This window comes from Bombus vancouverensis, chromosome 13 (assembly GCF_051014615.1).
Source record: "Bombus vancouverensis nearcticus chromosome 13, iyBomVanc1_principal, whole genome shotgun sequence".
In the NCBI taxonomy this organism is placed as follows: domain Eukaryota; kingdom Metazoa; phylum Arthropoda; class Insecta; order Hymenoptera; family Apidae; genus Bombus; species Bombus vancouverensis.
The window spans coordinates 11,724,468-11,744,216 of record NC_134923.1 but is presented as its reverse complement, the minus strand read 5'-3'; the positions used below and the strand labels follow the sequence as shown (position 1 = coordinate 11,744,216).

Below are 19,749 nucleotides of genomic sequence, written 5' to 3'. Positions count from 1 at the left end.
CATCGTGTATACTCGGAATACGCGAGTCCTTACGATCTCTCAGTTCCTCGAAGCAGTCTTCGCGGAAAAACCGATTTTAATAATTCATTATTTGGATAATATCCTTGAACGATTTATTTACAATCGGCTTCGTCTATTTATACGATTTACACCAAGTATAAAAAGTTTACTTGTCGTGTGATCTTGTATGACTTTTTAATGAAAAAGTTGCCTTGGGCTAAATAGTTCAAGTTAGGAGGTCTGATTTGCGTTTAAAATCAACGTTTAGATCTATAAATATGGCAAAATCAAATATTCATGAACGAAGAATTTTTCTCGCGCAATTTTATAGAGACGTATCTCTTCTTATAGCCAATGCTTTACGTAAATTACAAATTTATTCCTCCTTTTTCCTTTCGCCTTGCGACTGGCGTCTGAGTCGAGTCAAAGGAGCCTCCGATTTTCTCGAAACTTTGAAGATCTATCGATACGTGCGAGTATCGTCGTAAAAACTCAACGAAAGAAATCTTCCTCGTTGCTCGATCGTGAAAAACCTGGTAGCCCTTTAAATTGCGGCGAGGTATCCTCGGTAGAGCAACAGGACACTCGTCTCGAGCGAGGCGAGCTCGACGGCCATAAATCTGGAAATCAATCCTAGCCGCGCGACGGTAGAAGTGCCGTAAAACGTCCGGCGTGTCGATAATGAACGCGGACAGGCCGGAATACGTTTCCGCGGTATCTTGATAACGGCACGGACGTGCAGGGCGGGGCAGGCAAGCGTAGTGGGAGCAGCCGGAGGTTCCGGTTTTCCGGGATCGGCGTTGCAGACATGCCGGACGCGGCTTTTCGGATGATTGGCCGGCCAGTGCGGCCGACACGATCGGTTTCCGGTCACGGGCCGTCGGATTCCAGGTCGCCGCCTCGCTCGCTGTGAGTCGACCGAGCGCCGCCGGTCCCTTATCGATTCGCGCCTCGTCGTTAGCGATCCATGAGAGGGAAACAGAAAGAGAGAGGGACAGAGAGAGAGAGAGAGAGAGAGAGAGAGTCGACGACTCCAACGACCACGAACAACCGGCACCAAGAGGAACAGCCGAAGGAAGGGAGAGATCCGAGATCCGTGACTTTTTACGAGCGAATCGACGCCGCTTGGAGGATGGGAAAGGCCTTAGCGCGATTGTAACTGCAGCGGAGAATGGCTTGGGTTTACGCGAAAGCGACACCGAGAGTCGATGGGCTTCGGCGGTGAACCTCGTGGGTTTGGCATGGAATCGCGGGAATGCATCGGGGCTATCGATTCGGCTAGAATTTGATCGGTGATTGCAGCGTAATTTGGAATCGCTGGATTGGTCAAGGTCACCGACAGCTATTCCCCGGGTCAGCTCTTTTTTTTTCAATGGATAGTTGGTTTTGCAGATTCGCACTGGAACGTGATGTTTACAATACGACACATTTGACGCAGAAATTCACGCAAGGCTTGTTCGTTTTATTCCATTTTTTATTCGGTCGTTATCGTATAAATACTGGATAGCATCGATCATTACGAATCACGACGATCTCTGTGGTGCAAAGAACGGTCTGAACAATCCGATACCTCTTTATCGTCTGTCTTTCAACCTCCGCTCTAATCGCATTGCGCCGTATCTGAGTGCCCACGCAGACCAGTTTTCTTTATCCGAAGATAATACGTTCGTCACTCGGTCGAACTTTCGACGAACCTTGCCATCTCACGGATAGGCACTCGACTGCAATTCGTAGCGCTTCATTGTTACCGTAGGCGCGGAGTAAATCGTTAAAATGAACGAACCTGAGGGTTTTCGGCCGCGCTTCGTAACAGCCCGGAAAGGAGGGGGCGTCTATGTCGTTCGGGGCTTCCTAAGTATCTAACGCGAAGGAGGAGGTGTCGAGCAGGATGGCCTTGCTGCCGATAAAACCGCGCGATTTGCGACTCAGGCGGAGGCGACGAGCAAAAAACCCTTGGGAACTGACGGTGAATCCGACCGTAGTGCGAGCATCTCTCTTTTTCGTCTGTCTCTTTGCCGCCCCTCGGTCCACGCTGTCGCTTGGTCCGCGATGAAACGACTCGCGAAAGGAATTCCGCCTTTTTCTCTCCTTTTTCCTCTTTTCCTGTTTTTCGTTTCGTTTCCAACCAGAAGATAAAATTTTAAGTAATACCGTAAGTAACGGGGCCTCAAAGGAGAGAGAGAGGGAGGGAGAGAGAGAGAGAGAGAGAGAGAGAGGGGCAGAGGGAGGAGAGAGTGAGACGTAGTATGTTGAGTATCTAAAGCGTCTCGAGGATCGATAATCGGGCGGAAAGGTAACGAAGCGCGTTCCGCTATAAATAAAACAGCAGTTCCTCCGTGAGATCGCCTGCGAAAAATGCTGGAAAGTTGCGCCGAATTAGCGAACCACCGTGCCAAGCTATAACGACTTCCTGGAAAAGTTCCGGGTCGCCTGGGGATTTTTAAGCGAGCCACCGCGATGCGGTTCGTCCTGGATGAATAAGATCAGCGCTCACGGCAAAAGTCCACGAGACCCCTCTTGTTTTTTAATTAGATCGATCTCACCGGTAATTTTCGCGTATACGAGTTACCCTTCTTCCGACGTTTCTCAACGTTCTTTAACTTTTGTTACGTGCAAAACGAACGGACTGCAAGAAACGAATTTGCTCCTTTTTTTTTTGCTCCTATTTTTGCTCCTTTTTCGCACATCGTGGCTGTCGATCTCCATCAGCTACGACACTCGGCTCGCTTCAATTCGCAATCGATCTCCATCGTATCTTATCGCCATACTCCTTTGCAAACCTCCCACGTTTAACGAATCCACGCCTTATTTTGACTGCGTACGATAAAATGTCTTCGTTATCGGTCTCTACTTGGTTGCAGGAGTCGTTTCAGTCGCATAAGCTGAAATTTTGTTGGCGGTATCGGACCGTGAAAATTAATATCTGGTTTAATCGTTGCTCCACTTTCGATACGTTGTACGAGTGGAGAGTTGCTTGGTATTTTCATACGGTGGCACCCTGCTCGAACGAGGAATTTTGCCGTCTCATCTTTGTTTCGTCTCGAGCAATCGTGGTATTCTATAAATTCTCGCGTAGTTAAATCAGCCTCGACGAAAGTTTCGTATCTCTCGAGAGGAATGGATATAAGCGTCGAGAAAAGGCAGGTTTCCGGCAAAGAATTCCGAAGATACGGTGTTCGGTTAAAAAGCGTTCTGATTAGCGGGAGGAGCAATTTCGCGAATAACGCAGAGAGCGTTCTCTCGTAGCGAGGCCGCTTTACGAGAACATTCTTCGAAATTCCAGCGGTTCGTGAACAACTGAATACTCTCGCGTCCGAGGGTCTGTAAATGCCACGAGCCCGCAGGAAAGTCGATACCACCACCTCGGACTTCCGCCGGTCAGCTCGTAAAAGAAACACCGCCACGAGAAACAAGATCACCGACTGCTACGAGCCGCTTGAAAAACGGAGCCCGTTCCGAGAGCTTTCTCAGGCGATGCTCCCCTTCGGTCGGTCTTTCGTAGCTTGGCAGAAATCGCAGGCCGATCTAACCGTGAAATTTCTCTGCGCGGGAGAAGCCGAAGCTAGAGTGCGAGAGTCGATTTGTTAAAAATTCTCAACAGGCGCGCTATTCTATTTTTCTGCGAGAACAACGTTATATAATCGGCATTTGCATTTGAATATTACCGAGCATGGATCTTGATCTCCAGTGTTGTCCGTCTCTTTGTCGCGTCCCAACAAGCGAACGGTCGTAAATCCAGCGCTGACAAGATATTTCGAAACCGTGACAATCGCGTGAATTCTGCGAGATCGAACGGTGTCTTTGCAACGCCGCAGGATTTCGGTTACGAAAGTAAATTGAAAATCGAAGGAGATTAAACGAATCGAAAGAGATTAAACGTTGCTCGGTTGAACGAGGCCAGGAAAAATAAATCGTTGTACACCGAACAAATCGCATTACCAATCTGCCCTATCGGAGTTCGCACCCCATCGTTACCCGTTCTCGCGCTTGCCATTGAAAGCCAGGCAAACGTAAGACAGACTAAACGCCGTCTCCGCGAATTCGCCGAGAAGAATCACAGAGGCGATCGGCGACGGCAGACGTCGCGTCGGTGGGCTCCGAGGCAAGATCAACAAATATCGACTTGGAACGCGAGACGCAGGGCGGAGCACGGAGGGTTTGGTCAAATAAACGAGAACGCGAAAGTAGGATCCGCAACTGAGAGACTCTTTGTTCCGTCACCGAAACCCAAACACTTTTTCAGGCTACGACCGCTACGAGTCTCGTGGTATGATCTCGTATGGTGCGCCTTCGAGTTCTCCGCCGACTTCTAGGCAGCAGCCTGTGACCGTCTGGAAGCGTGTCAGTCCTTTTCTCCTCTCTCCTTTTCCACCACGCGTGCATACGTCCGTCTTCGTTGCTCGTTTTTCGTCGCACGGGTATACTTGTTTCCGTGGCGGCGTCCCGCGGCACTCAACGGGGGCCGGGTCGTTTATCTAAATGGCTACTGGGTGGCCTGGCTCCCAGCGCCCTGTCCCGTCGGACGAAAACTAACCCGAGTCGGTCAGAAGAAAGGAGCCGGGATCCGAAAAACAAACGTCGATATAGTTGGGGCTCCGATAGATCCAGGTGTATATACATGCGCTCTCTACGTTCCGACGTGGGTCCGCTCCTTTCGGGCCTGTTCCACCTTACTTCCTCTTCTTTTTTCCTTCTTTTTCCTTTTTTTTATTTTTTTTTTCGAGAAACGTTCTCCGAGGGAAAAGCAAGCGTTCCAGCGTCGCTCGAAACTCTTCGCCGCGGTAACGAGCTTCGATTATAGCGCACGACGTGGTAGAACCGCGATACTACGTGGGAAACGAGTACTTAGACGTAACACGCGTACACAGAGATGCAACAGGAAGGAACAATGCAGAACTTATTCGGAAAGGAGAGAGTGTTGGTTGCGGCGGTTATACGCTGATTCAGCGAACCTGGACATATCGTGGCTTTTGAATCGACCCTCGACGCTCTCCTTTCGTTTCATTTTCGTTTCATTTCATTTTCCACGTGGAACTTGCTGGCTAGCTTGATTAGGAAAAAAGTAATTCGCAAACGAAATTCCGGTATCGATTCCTAACCTTTCGTCTTCTCTTACGTCTGCCTCCCACGACAACAACGCTACGAAATATGTAACGTTTTCATTCGCCTGACGAACTTTGCGCCCTAGCCATCCGCTGTCCGCTATTACTGGCCACCGATGGTTCGCATTGGCACGGAACCCGTTAAGCAGCACGAAGAAACGAGCAGGGTAGAAGAGGCGAAGAGAGAGAAAGAGGCAGTTCCGAGTATACTCCTCGCGGGCTCTTTCCTGAACGGCCCAGCCGTGTCGTTCCTTCACGTAATGGAGGTAATCCGACCTCGTTGAGAATATTTAACGGCCGGCCGCAATGATACCGTGCCACTTTCGCGCCGCTTCCTAGTATCGTTGTTATGCAACGGACACGCCGCCACCTCAGGACCGTTTCAATGGCTACGGTTGCCCGTTAGAGAAGCCGCCGCGCTGCCTCGCCTAGATCCGCTCGTCCAGCGCGATGCGTGCCAGGACAGCGCGTTACGCGCGTATACTATTTTCAGAACGTTTCCCGAACTTCTTGACGTCAGCCGGCGGCCGCTCGCTTGCGTCATCGAGTCAGTAGGCGAGTCTGCCGGATGGTCGTGTTGCCAGACCGAGATTTTTGGGTTTGGAGCGAAGCGTCGGAGATGCTTTCGGGCAACGTCTCGGGCTCGTGACTCGCGAATGGAAGCAACGGATTTCCTTCCACGCCCGCGTATCGTCTTCCTCCGAATATAGATACACATTGGTCGACTACTTAAGAATTTAATCGAGAGCCGTAACGAAACACAGCAGCAGCATGGAAAGTGGCGTGGTTTCGTTGGTCGGAGTGGTACGACGTCGAAATAGGAATTGCAATCGACGCGCAGAACGTTCATCGGCGTCACGGTCGTCGTTACACGCGCATACGCGAATTGCGAAAGCACTTGACGCCGGTGCAGCGCGAGTTACGTAATCCAAAGTTACCGAAACGACGCCACGGTAACGATACTCCGTGGTAACTTTCTTGCCGGCGCTTCGTTAACCCTACTCGGTTCTTCGGGGATCTCGACCGATCCCCACGCATTTCTGGCTTACTTACGACTTACTTCGCTTCGTTCAACTATTAATTGTTCCGGCAACTTGCGAATCGTTAGCCGACGCGATCACTCCCTGGCTGACCGACTTTTCGTTGTTCAACTCTGGATGCGGTAGAACCGCGCGTTCCATCGACCACACTCTTCTTTAACGACTTACGCAGTTTCTTTTCGATCTTTCCGTTTGGCTGCTGCCAATTTCTCCAACTATATTCGAACAGAGCGACTTTTCCAATTTTTAATTCCTTTCTTTTTTCTGTTCTTTTTTACTTTTTTGCAAGAAATATCACACGTTCTAACGGCGGCGCATAGTTGTACGCGTGATAGCCAATGCTAAGCATCGTCGTAAAGGGACAACCGCAACGCGGAATATCTGGCCGGAAAATGCCGAACGGTTAATAGACGATAAAAACGAATATCCTGTTTATTCGATTGTCCGTGCGACCGAGGCGTGGAGCGCTATTCACGGATTGTCTCGGTTTTCCAGCGCGGCCGATTCGTTCAAAGTTCGATGCGATTCAAGCCCCGTGTTATACCGAAGGGGAACGGCTGTAATTCGATTTCGGGCGAATTTGAAACTCGTTCGAAACGGGCCACCCGTTAGCCGATTCCTCGGGCGCCCATCCACGCACGTTTCACGCGCGTCTCGATGCCCGCGAGTCCCCCGTGAATTTTTTTTAATCCGATTCTCGTCGCCGCGCGTTTGCGTGGCGGCCGCGCGTTGTTTTCTGCCCCCGTGCCCCTCCCCGTTCCTCCCCAAACCGGACGACCGGTCGTTCGTTTAAAATGCAAACTCGCGGTCCGTGGGGTTTTAAAACACCCGCTATACCCGGATTTCGTTGAGCCGCAAACTTGGCCCGTGCCGCGCCTCCTACGGATTTATGCCGTCACCGACTCGCTTCTATTCTCGAGCTCCGTCGCCAGACATTTTCCGGCCTGCTTCCCCATACCTTTTTCACGCGCATACCTACGCATAACGACGTGCTCGTTCAACGCGTTCTGCGAACATCAAATCACGTGGAAGGGGTTGAAGAGGTAGTCGACGATAATAGAGATGGAATGCGGATCGATGCTTCGATTAGAATCCGGTCCATATCGCTAGCGATATGTAGTCGGTCGTTTACTTTCAATTATTCAGCCGTGATTTAACACTTTCGTTGCTATTGGCATTCCATTTTCCTTCTGCACGCGCCATGCCTATCGCTACGCGATACGATAGATGAAAACAAAAACGCAATTTAGCACGCAGTTTCGCGGTTAAGGAGATTTTAATATCTTCGACCTGTAGAGAGAGAGAGAGAGAGAGAGAGAGAGATTTTTCGAAAATTACGAAAATTAGAGAAAACCAACGTTTGGTTTCTTTGGAGAAGCTAAAACTCGATAGCCTATCCGTGTCGATAAACGGAATAGCGTCGATTCGCAGATTTCCAGATACTTGGAATCGTCACTCGCGCCGCTCGATCGAGTTCGATCCAAACTATTATCGATTTATCTCGAGCTGAAACTTCTCCGTTCGATGAAAATTCCTGCAAGCTGGAATGCAACCGCGCCAAGAAGACGCTCGAAGGTCCGACGTCGGCGCTCTAACGGAAAACAAAGCACGAACATTCGCGTTCCGCTTTGTATTAAACATTAAAACAGCTCTTAGAACGACTGGCTCAAAGTGGCATACATATTCAACGTCGACGCGTTTCCAGACACATCTCTGCCCGTGGAGGCATGCGGCAGACCGTGGACTCTCGTTATATGCCAATACGCACTGCGTGACACGACGGCCATCCACAGGCGACAGAATGCCGAGCTCTCTCTCTCTTCCTCTCTCTCGCCCTCTATTTCTCCTTGTCCGTTGCTCGGCCGTATTCAGCCATGAAACTCACCCCCGTGTGCGTTTACATAAGCGGACGCAAGACACATACACTCCCTCAAGTAGGTTAATCTCCGCCCGTTTCGATCGAACACAGGCTATCTCGACGGGGGTGGACTCCGGACGTTGTCTGACCCCGGTACTCTGCTGGATCATCGACGATTATATTGGGGTTTCGAGGGATCGGGATCGCGGTCTCTTGACGCTTACTGCATGAAATTTCTCGTTGTCGAGAAATTTAGGGACGCGGTTCTGCTTGGTTTATGGAGTGGCAAGAACGACGATAGACGGTCAACTAATTTTGACATTAAGTCGCGCACCTTCGAAACTCACAATTTTGAAAAGTTTCGTTAGATTAGAAAATAGAGCGGGAGAAAATAAGCGAATAGCTGTAAGGAGGATCTCTGGTCATCGTACAAATATTTGCGTATCGCGCAACATTATCGGAGATTTTATCCGCCTACGCAAACGATCCGATATCCAAAAGCTCTCGTCCGAAATTCCTTTCGTTATCCTAAATTTACCTCTATCGCTACGTTTGTTCGTCGTAGCGAGCTATCTGCGCTGCGAATTCAAACGATCGTAAAACATCTAGCACGATTACCACGTAGTTATACTTTCGCTAAAGAATTCCGTACTCGAATTCAACCGATTCGTCGAAAAATATTTTTTCACGATTTGATATCAGAGCCCGCGTCGCGTCTGCACACCAGACACGCGTTTATTTTCAGAGTAACCCACTGGCGATAGCGCGAAATATTTCAGTATTATAATATCCCGATGAAATCGGTCGTCGGATCGAACGCGGTCTGCTCCGTTTTAATCCACCTCCGTTCGGTTGGCCGCTTAAAATTGAATGATCGCGTCGCCCTGATATTTGCGAAAGCATCGATTTCCGTTGGCAGCCCGACGAAGAAGAGACGCGCGGGATCGTCGCCACGATTACGTCCAATTACAGCGGAGGCGGAGGAAAACGGAGGGAGAGACGGGGGCGGTCCGTGGTCGTTCGATCGGGCGCACCGCGTGTTATCTTAAGGCGGCGGTCACCTAGATATCGGCATTGTTATCCCGCCTGACCGCAGCCACTTAACCGAGTCGTAAACCCCCCACGAGTTCAACTTTACCCTTCAACAGGTGTTTAGGGAAATACAATAATGTCGCGCATGCGCCCGTAACTTCTTAAGGTCGGAAAGTTCGTCCGAACAATCTGACCGCGGCCATGCCCGCGGACCGTCACGCCACCCGCGTCCCGCAGTTAATCGAGTTTCCGAGGTAGTTGGAATTTTTTCTCTCGACCCTCGATTCCCAGTGTTTCGATACGGAAACGCAGAACGTATTCGTAGAATGCTGGGTATCTCGATGTCGTTTGTCGTCAGTCAGATCGAGAAGCTGACTGTTAGGATTTTTCAGGCAATTTTAAAGTTTGCAAAAATCGATCACCGCTGTTTATCTGTTTTTTCGACATGGGTTGACGAGTTTCAGCTTCTAGATATTAGACAACGCGAAAGCTCGGAGAGCACGGAGAAATGTCTGTACGACGATTTCCCAAAGTTACTTAATGTCTTTTAACGAAATTAGGTATTTGCAAAGAGGTGTTACAACGATCTCGAGTCAGGAGATTGGACCCTATAGGAATCTGTATTACCGACGACAGAGTTGGCGAACGCGACGTTGCCAAACTTTTACCGACCATAGCAAAGCGTGAACATCCGTCGGTAAAGGAACCGTAGATATCTGGCGTGCATCAGACACGAAGGTAGAGACCTTCTTCGTATTTGCTGCGCAGTTACAGCCGTTTACTTAGATGGCATCGATGCTCGCAAACTTAGAAGACGATCGTCGAATTAAATAGATATTTCGAAATTACAAAGGGAGACACATCCTGCGCGATGAAATTTGATCCAGAATGCGTTTGTTATTTGTCCAAGTTTATTACAGAAACTAATCGATCAAATGGAAAGTGTAATTCTACTTTAATTGGCAGGTGTCGCCAAGTTTAATAAGTTGGCAACAACAAGCATTAATGCGACGTATTCTAATAAATCCCCGGAACTGATCGTCTTTTTTCTATCTACTCGACTATTTAAAAGTTAGATTGAATTTTTAACTATGTCATACGTTGGTTTCAGACGTTAAACGGCGCCGAGGGTACCGTTCCACCCGGAAGAGTGTACAAGAAAGTCGCGATCGTTGAAAACTTCTTCGACATTATTCATGCTGTCCATGTTGACCTTGAGGGTCGTCCGGGGAAGCATGCCGGTCAAAAGAGAACGTACAGGACGGTAAGTTTCAAACAGGAATATCTACTACTCGTTACTTTCCCGTAGATGTTGATGCGCTTGGATATTAAGCGGTACATCTACGTTCGAAGAGTTCGCGGACTTTCCGTGCAGCGCGGTGAAAAAGATATATCCTTAGGAGGATTAATCGAGTCCACGAAGGAACAAAATCCTACGATTCTATCGCATGGGACGTACCGAAAAAGAAAACCAAACGATCAAAAAATCTCAAAGTCTCTGGCTAATCGCGTTCCTGGTTAACCTCGCGAAAGGAAAAAAGAAAGCATCGTAACCCTTGGAAGAAGCAACATTTTCCCTGCGATGTCCGATGCGATTTAAATTCAATCGGCGAGCAGATCTCCCTAGAGAAAAGATATATCGGTACGGGCGGCGATGACCCCGAATCCGTTCGGGATCGTACGAGCCGAATTCTTGCATGGCCGACCGCGACACGCGATATTTACCGTTCCCGGGGGAGAAGGTATCGAGGCATTCAAGCGTCGAACACTCGATACCACACGTCATCTCACGTGTTCCGGCGCGCGTTTGCGTAAACCTCTCTCCGGGGTATCATATCTGTTCCGTGACACCGTCCTCCGCCCGCGACCCGATCGGTTCGTCCTCTTTCTCCGCTTGTCCGTTCCTCTTTCTCTCGTTCGCAACCCCTCCGACCTTCCCGCCCTCGCCACCCACCCTCAACCGCCACCCTATCCCATTCGAGTCGCGTCGCTGTCCTCTTTCTCTCTCTCGACCACCGCGATCTGCTTGTGATTCAAAACCTCAGGACACTTGTTGCATTGCCTGCTTACTGGTGCACCCACACGCGGCCGCGCGCACACGCACGCACGCGTGCACCGCCGGCCAGCCTAGAACCGCGACCCTGCAACCGTTTTAACGTTTAAGTCGCTGTTACAAGGCGCGATTCATCGGCTCGCGGCAACTCACCCTCCGCGGTATCGCGCGCCGCCACGCTTCGCCTCGTCTCGTCTCGCGATTCACCCTTCCCGCAACGATGCTGTTTCAACGTCGAAATATTCGCTCAGTCGATACCCGTTTATCAAGCTAACCAGGTGGCGGTCTTTCCGAACTCGTTGCTCATTTTAATTTCAATGCTCCTCTATCGTGCATATCTTTTTTATTCTTTCGGCGGGAAACGAGGTTCGAAAAATGAGAAGAATTACAAGCACGTTAACTGATCGAGACATCGACTAGACACGCGCTCGATGACCATACTACCGAATTATGCTCGTCTAATAGGAAAATTTGACGTTGAAATTAACGTTACAAGAGCTTTTTCTTCCACGTAACGTATGTGCGCTAACAAGTAATAAAAATCACGTTCCACCAGCGACGTTTATTAATCTCTGTTCGTTTTCCTCGCGGCGAAAGATCTAATCGACTCACGCAAAAGTTCTTGCACGCTATTAAAGCTTAATTCACAACCTAACGTGTAATTTTCAATTAACAGTAACAATAGCTTCAGGCACATACGAAAAACTACGTACGTAAGAAACAGGTGAAACGTTATTTCTCCGCACGTTTCTGTTTTTCCAAACCGTTTTACTTCTGTCGATGTTCGAGAGGAGTACGAATTGCGATCGCTGTCTACTGGTCTCGTGATCTTTCGTGGGTATGTCACGTCGATCCAGAAGCCATTATCCCTGTTTCTTACTTACGGCTCTTTTCTTCGCCTTTTAGACGAGCCTCGAGTAAATCTTATCGAATTACCTCAGCGTGTCGTGCACCTTCACCCAGCCACACGTACGTACAGACACATATACGTCTAGTTTGCACACGTGTATGCGGGTCGACCATTGCCTTTCTCGGCTCGCAGTCTCCCATCCTTGATTAAGTTATGCCGCTCCTCCACCTCCTTAGAGAGAAACGTTTCCTATTAAGAGGCAGAGAACATCCCTCCGGCTAAATACCTTCTCGCAAAGACATCAAAGTTCCGTTACTGCTCATGAATTTTCCCTAGTGGGCGTTCCGCGTGAAACGGCTCCACGTGACGCTGACGTTTGACAGCGGAACGAAAGGGGTCACTCACGTTGTTCACGACGAGAGTGCAGGCCCGTGCTTTCTAATCCTGCCTGTATCGCGGCAGGGAACGACACGTAACGTTTCTCGTGCCGATTTCGACGAAACTAGGACGCCGAATTTCGGCACGAGGAACGCCACGAACGGCGAGATTGCAACGCCAGCAGATTTCCAGAGTTATTTAAGTTTAATAGAATTCCTTTCCTTCGTTCGAACGGATCTTCTTCTCTCTAACGCAAAACTTTCTATTTCGTTTCAGATCACCGAAACGTACGCGTTTCTTCCCCGAGAGGCTGTAACGCGATTTCTTTTGGGATGTACGGAATGCCAACGACGCCCGCGGACACCGAGCCCGACGAATTTATCCAATCAACCGCAGCCCACGTCGGCGACACCGTTGGCGACGACCACGCTAACGTCTACGACGACGCCATTAAGCCCGAATGCCCTCTCGACCACGTCGACGACGGTGCAAAGCAGTCCCAAGCTGCGCGAGGGAAATCACGGCGGCGAGGGCAAGCCCCTGTACAGTTATAGGCACCAAAGGCATCAGAAGGGCAGCGCCGTACCATCGACAACGGAGAAAACCGAAAAGGAGAAAGAGGAGAAGTACAATCCCTTGAGTATCACGAATTTGCTGAAGAAGGAGCCAGTAACCGGTAGCTTTTTGCCGAGCGCGGACAGCCTACCGGACTCGAGAAGAACCCCGGAATCGGACCGGGCGAGCTCGAGAAGTTCGGCCTCGTCGAAGAGGAAAAGGATGCTGCCAGAGGGTCGAACGCCGTCCCCTCAGCCCAGCCAACCGTTGCCAAGGCCGTGGAGCCCTGGACTCGATCCTAAGAACACGCCCATCGACTACAGTCTTCCCATCACTACCTCGTACCTGAAGCATCAGCAGAGGCTACTGCAGCAGGCGGAGAAGAACAAGGCTGCAGCGATCAAGGAGACCGAGCTCGAGCAGAAAGTGACCGTTCTGCCGGCGGACGAGATCGTCGATACCGTCGAGAGGGACAGATACTCCCCTGCTACCGGATTAATCGACACCAATCTCAATCTATTGGCCACTATTCAGCACCTGCATTGCCAAGTGATGCTGGCCCTCACGGAAAGACTCAGACCGTCGATAACCATGCCAAGCCCGCTCGTTTTGCCCACGGCGGCCAACGTGCTGACCAATGGAATGATGATAGGCCCCGAGGTGTCGGTACAAACCGGCGAGAATCGTACGTGAAAGAAAGGACGCTATTCGCGAAAGATATGAAAGAATCCTGGAGCGTTCTATTGACTCTTCCCCTCGTTGGAAACTTCTGTTGCGAACGAGTTTTTGTTACAGCCGTCGCAGCCGGGGAGACGATACGATGGATATATTGTTCTAATCGGACGTTGAGTATAAAAAAGTATAGTTTTCTATTATATTCCGTTAGGTGGTTTAAGAATGGAAACGCGACAGGGGAAGCAGTCATAAACAGACTCGATCGATACTAATCTTAATCTCGTCACTACCGTACACCGAATTCCATTAACGAAGGTACAGCTTTACGTTCAAGTTTCAGATTTCACGATCTCTTAAGAGACTCTTGAACGATCTCAGCTTTGTAAATCCTTGAGATATGGTGGCTTTATTTTGCTTCGAATATATTTGATAGAAACGATTCTTCAAAACTTTACGGAATAAATTTCCAACGTATTCGGTATACCGGATCGAGAGATAATCAGACCTAACATCCACCGATCCAGCGTTCACGTTCTTCTACGAGAGAACGTTAACGCGGCCAATATCCGATCCTAGCTGCCATTCAAACTATCGGCTAACGCGATCATCTATTAAACCGGATAAGATCAATTACTTGGTCGGCGTCGTGGCGTCAACGTCAGTTAAAGTCGGGACCGGGGCTGGATCGGATCTCGTTTCGTGCGCTCGATATAGACGGCGAAACGAGACGAATTATTCGTGAGTCTGTCAAAATATGGGTCGACTCTGTCGCACGTTGTCGATTTATGGAGGGAACGACCGCAAGCCGAGCACCGCAGGCCCTTCTATCGCGCGATCCAGTTCGATATTTTGAGATCCGAGTGGAACGCGATCCGCTCGTTAGACAGAGGTCCCCGAAATGGACGGCGGTTTCGACAGGAGCTAGAAGGACAGCTTCTGAATATTTAACCGTCGAACAAGATCGATGATGACCTCTGACTCGTTGACCCGCGACACTTTTCGGCCTTTCGTTTTATCGTCGACGAAGTTCGACGAATATGCGATAATTTGGCACGGGAACAAAAACTATCTCGTCGAACTCCGAGTTTAGATATCTGATAACAAATATTCACCATCTATATTTGCGATATACGAGTATGTTCATTTCGATTTCACGTTGTTCGTTTTAATCGTTCGTTGACATTTTCAGTTTTCGAACGCGAGACTCGTCATCGATTCTTTGGATACGTGAGACGCACAATTACGTTCAATTCGCAGCATCCGATTTCTCGTGATGATGATTACGACGAAATGGTGATTATATTCAGAAGAGTAGATTAATATTAAAGGACGAACAAATATAATCTTCGTGTAATCGGGACCTCACCTAGCGCGAACGAATATTATACCAAAGGCATCGTAAGAGGCCACGACGAGGATCTCCTCTTTTTAGGGAATTCCATCGAATCGTTGATCGATGTTTGAGCTATCGTCGAGAACGAGACAGGTTCCACGGGTGTGACTCGTACGACGCTAAACATTTTCGTATTTGACCGTGTAGACTAGCCTTGTGTATGATATTAAAAAAAAAAGTATAGAAGGTAGTTTCTTCGTGTATTATATTATCTTGTCGTTAAAGACGCCGCGCAGGCGTGAACGTGTGATCACGCGCGAACGTGTTCGTATTAGGAGTTTGATAATCGTTGTGAAAGTAGAGACAGACGTTTGAAGAAAATAATGTAACTTAAGAGAAGGAACCTTCGAAAGTGTTGAATAATACCGAATCTATTATTTTGTATATAATCGTTGTAACATAGCGCAGTTAGTCGTTAAGGGGTAAAGAAAAGAGCGCGCGGCTCTATTATTATGAATATTATTCCTATTATTATTATTATTATTATTATTATTATTAATATTATTATTATTATTAATATTATTATTATTATTATTATTATTATTATTACTGCGACAGTTATAATCATTATAATTAATAATTAATTATTATTATTTTATTATATTTAAATTGCACACGAACAAGATGGGAAAATATATAAAATCGCAAAATCCGAACGAACAGCGTTTTCATTTTTCCTTCTTCGCATTCACGTTTCATTAGTTTCGCCGAGAGGCGAACCTTATCCAGATATTTCCAAAACTAATATAAAGTTTACTATCTCGTTGGTGCCGTGTCGAGTCTGCGCTCGAAAATTAAAGATCCCACGGATGATCGTCGCCTTGGATATGCGTGACGCGATCCATACGAAGATACGCGCAACCTTTCATCCGTCAATATAATCTTTTCACGAGACAAACTGTGGAAAGCCCGTGGAAAGATCCGTCGATCTTACGCTCTACGAACGAACAATGAACGCAATTGACACTTCTGGCTGTGGAACCGAGTACAGTCGAATCGACGGCGCCTTGACGTACTTTAATATCACGAACAAAGAGGATAGAATGATCGAGAGTCCCCTTTAACAAAGAAGGAAAGGGCAGAGGGGCAAGTTACTTGCTCTCTCTCCTTTTCTTCCTCTATCGCTCTAGGTAAGGATCGTTTCTTCGAGGCACCACAGGTAATGCAGCCTTTTCCCATCTGGCTGTTGCCAACGTTGTAGCGGCCTCGTTCCATCAACCGGTCCTGTCTCTCTCTCTAAGTCCCCCTTTTCTCTCTACCCCTCCTTCTTCGCTCCTCGCCACCTGTCTCTTCCGTTCCTATCCCTCTGCCCTTAGGAAAACTCACCTCCCTCTCCACGATTCCAATAAGGCTGCCTCGCACCACGCTTTCCACCCTCTCTCTTTCTGCCTGTTACTGCTCTTCTGGTTCCCTCTTTCTCTTCCCCTTTCTGTCCTCTCCTAACTCTCTCTGTCTCTCTGCCGTATTCCGCTCGTTGTCTCACCCTCGTTCGTTGGCTCCCTCTACCTACCCTCTAGCGCACGGCTCAGAGAGAGAGAGAGTTCCCCTTTCCTCGGTGCCCCTTCGTCCTCACGCGAGCCGAGGCCTCGTGCTTTTGCCACAGCATTGTTGCTATCGATTCGGCTCTGGAAACGTGTTTTTCTTCGGATATTTCGTGGCTTTCCCCGGCCACGGTCGGCTCTGCTCGTCTGGAATAACGAGAATTCTAAGAAACCCGACTGTCCCTCCTTTTCCCGATTCGTCTTCTTCCATGTTACTTTCTTTCTTTCTCTTATCATCCCGCGAGGTCTTATCCGCTGCCCGAGGGCAACGGCGATCCCGTTTGTCGCGATCCTTCCTTCCGAATGTTGACGCCTGCTCGATTGCCGAGGAAGGTAAACTCCGGTTCAAGCAACGAGTCTTTCTTATTTCAATTTCTTTTCCTTTTTCCGTATAGTTTCGTTCGTACGAAACTCGATCCTATAAGAGTTCGTTAGGGCGGATAGAATGCGATCCGAAAATATACATTCGACAAAATTTGAGATTAGTTTTAGAAATTAATTTCTCGTTTGCACTTTTCATTTTCTACGTCGCTGGAAAAATATTTTTCATTTATGACAACGCGTTGATAATACTTATGTGTTTCTGTCAAACCATAAACGCTTTCATGAAAAATCTATCACAAATTCTTGATGACCAATCAAGGAGCTAATATTCACGGTTGTCCTTCACGAAAATACAAAATTTTCTATTCGGTTTATTGCCCTCCTTCCACGCGATTTCCATTCACGCGTTATCATAAAATACGATCGTCTTATTCGATGATTTTCGGTAAACGGCTGACGAAGCTCTATAATCTGACTAATTTTGCACGGTTGCGTGAGTGAGAAGTCGCCATTATATTCGACGATTACGAGAGGAGTTTCTTCAAAAGTAGATTCAAGCCATTGCGCTGCTTGTTCGAACGAGATCCCTACTGATTTGTCTTCAACCATATACCGTAAAAGTCATTATGAAACGCGGCAAGTTTGCGGGTGCAACTTCGTTCGCCGCTGGCAAAGCGATCGATAGAGGATAAGTATCGAAATTGAAGGTGATTTCAACGAACGGACGTCTCTCCATTCGCCATCTAACGCTATTAAATCAACAACTATTATTACTACTTTTACGTTGCAGGTAGGAATTTGACTTTTTCATTGAACGATCCTTTAAGAATATAGAACTGAAGCGTTAAGAAATGACAGACGGATGCGCTGAGCTAAAAGCAACAGCAACTTTCTGCATTAACGAGATAATCGATTAAAATCGAATGTTCAGTACTAACATCGACCTTAACTGTATGAACGTGTCAAATAATCTCGGATTAACGAATAAAAATCTTTCAACAAATATAAAGAAGGAATCTTCTTAAGATATCAAATTAGATCTGATTTATCGCGTCTTTTCTCTAAGCATTTCCACTTAAAATATAATCTTTGGTAGAAAAAGATTCCTATCGCAAATCTTTCAGACTGTTTTATTCACCATCTCTACGACCCTTTTCAAAATATTCGTTATCGCGAACAACTTCCGCGATCTTTGCTTGGCGCAATAAGCTCGACGAGCGTCGTATTCTGCGGCAGAAATTTAAGAAGCGCCGAAACTCCGCCGGAGATTTCAACGAACGGTTACACTTTCCCCGCGGGTAGTACGCGGTCGTCGTACGTTTTCCCGCGGCATTGCGCGGAATCCGTTGCGAACTCGTGATCGAAGCCTATCAGCTCGCCTCCCACCCGTTCTACACGTTTCTATACGTTCACCCGCAGTACCCGACTTTCGTTTTCAATGGTTCGGTAGACCGATTAAGGCGTCCCTAACACGGTGACTATATTATCGGAGCTTAAGTGGCGTAACTCGATCGGCCAGTGATTTAACATTCTCCTCTCCACCCTCTCTCACTCTCTTTCTCTCTCTCTCTCTCTCTCTCTCTCTCTCACGAGCATGCCACGACTCGTGCGTGACGTCCATTGTTCTTCGTCGAGCTCCTCGTGATCTCCTCGTGTCACGGGCTTCCTCCGGCGGGGGAAAAATGTAAATTGCGCCATCGCTCGACAATGCCTGCTTCGATTCGTTCGTCACCGCGGATGTCCATTAGGCTTCGGGGGTATTAAATATCGATATCGAGTCGGCGCCACCGACGATCGACCCATGACAAATCGTAGGGTTTGAAGCTATTCTTCACCCACGGTATTGCGGGTGTAACGGGACAGTTCTGCCCATTTCTTTTTAGGTTTACCTGTGACGAGGTTTGATCAGCGCCGTGTGATATTATCTCGAATAAATTTCATCGGAGTTTTTCTTCGTTTCGCGTGTGCAAGTGTCATCTGCGAGTAGCATGTAGTGCGACAGATGAAAATAAATTGTTAAAAGTTTCGTTGCTGCTAACAGTGCTTGTAGGAATTAATCTACATATCGCGTGATTGATCGATATACAACAAATTTACAAAAATTTACGATAAGCAGAGGTAAGAAACAATTGTAACCGATATTAAAGGTTGGCAGTTGTTTGAGGTTGAAAAAGGATAAATAGCTCTTTACGAAGATACAATTTTCGGGAGCGCGACCTCTCAATCAGCGATTTCGAGCGGCTCTAAAAATCAAATTGCCGAGAATTCTTTCGCGAATGCTTCGTTTCTTTTTTTTCTAAAATCATAAAAATAACATCGAGATAAAGTTTCATGGTGAAAAGCATTTTTCTTTTTTTCTATGTCAAGCAGTAAAATATTCGTACACCCTGTAGATTCACAACGGAGAATCCGACCCAAGTTCCCGTGCGCAAACTTGGACAGCTCAAAGCCGACGCACTCTCGCCGGGTGCAAACCTAGTTATTAACAAATACCCAGACCGGGCTGCATATCGCGCAACTCCATTACCAGTGATCGTAGCGAGCACCAGGCTGATCACGATCAAGCAACGGCTGGTCGTTTTAAAATTCCGACTACCGCGACACGGCTCAAATTGTGTAAGAAACCAAGAGAACTGGTGGCGAAGAGCAGGTCGCACAGAGAAGCAGAGGGCAGGGGGGACGAGGGTGAACGTAGGTCGCCGCCATCCCCGCCGGCCATTGTAATTCGTATCGCGAGTCGTGCGGGAAGATCTCTTATTTTCCCGTAGTATCCAGTATACCTACCTATATCCCGGCTAGTGTCTACCCTCGTTTCAACCTTCCTATCCCTCCTTTTACCGTCGGTCCCTCGTTCCCCTTTCAGCCTCGTCGACGACGTCCGACTCCGCTCGCTTCTATCCTCTATGGAGGATAGCGCGCCGAGCTCTAGAATGTAAGGGATGATTTTG

At 48.1% G+C, this 19,749-nt stretch overlaps 1 protein-coding gene across 10 annotated transcripts in view; it reads left to right on the top strand.

Annotated features, from left to right (window-relative positions):
* The window catches only part of LOC117160714 (uncharacterized), a 65,946-nt gene extending 50,387 nt beyond the window's left edge, over positions 1–15,559 (top strand). For all 10 annotated transcript variants that reach the window (XM_033341652.2, XM_033341672.2, XM_076623774.1 and 7 more), the window contains 2 exons: positions 10,144–10,296; positions 12,590–15,559. In XM_033341652.2, the coding sequence (XP_033197543.1) occupies positions 10,144–10,296; positions 12,590–13,561 (1,125 nt within the window). In that variant the 3' untranslated portion in view covers positions 13,562–15,559. The remainder of the gene's footprint in view (positions 1–10,143; positions 10,297–12,589) is intronic.
* The last annotated feature ends 4,190 nt before the right edge of the window (positions 15,560–19,749 follow it).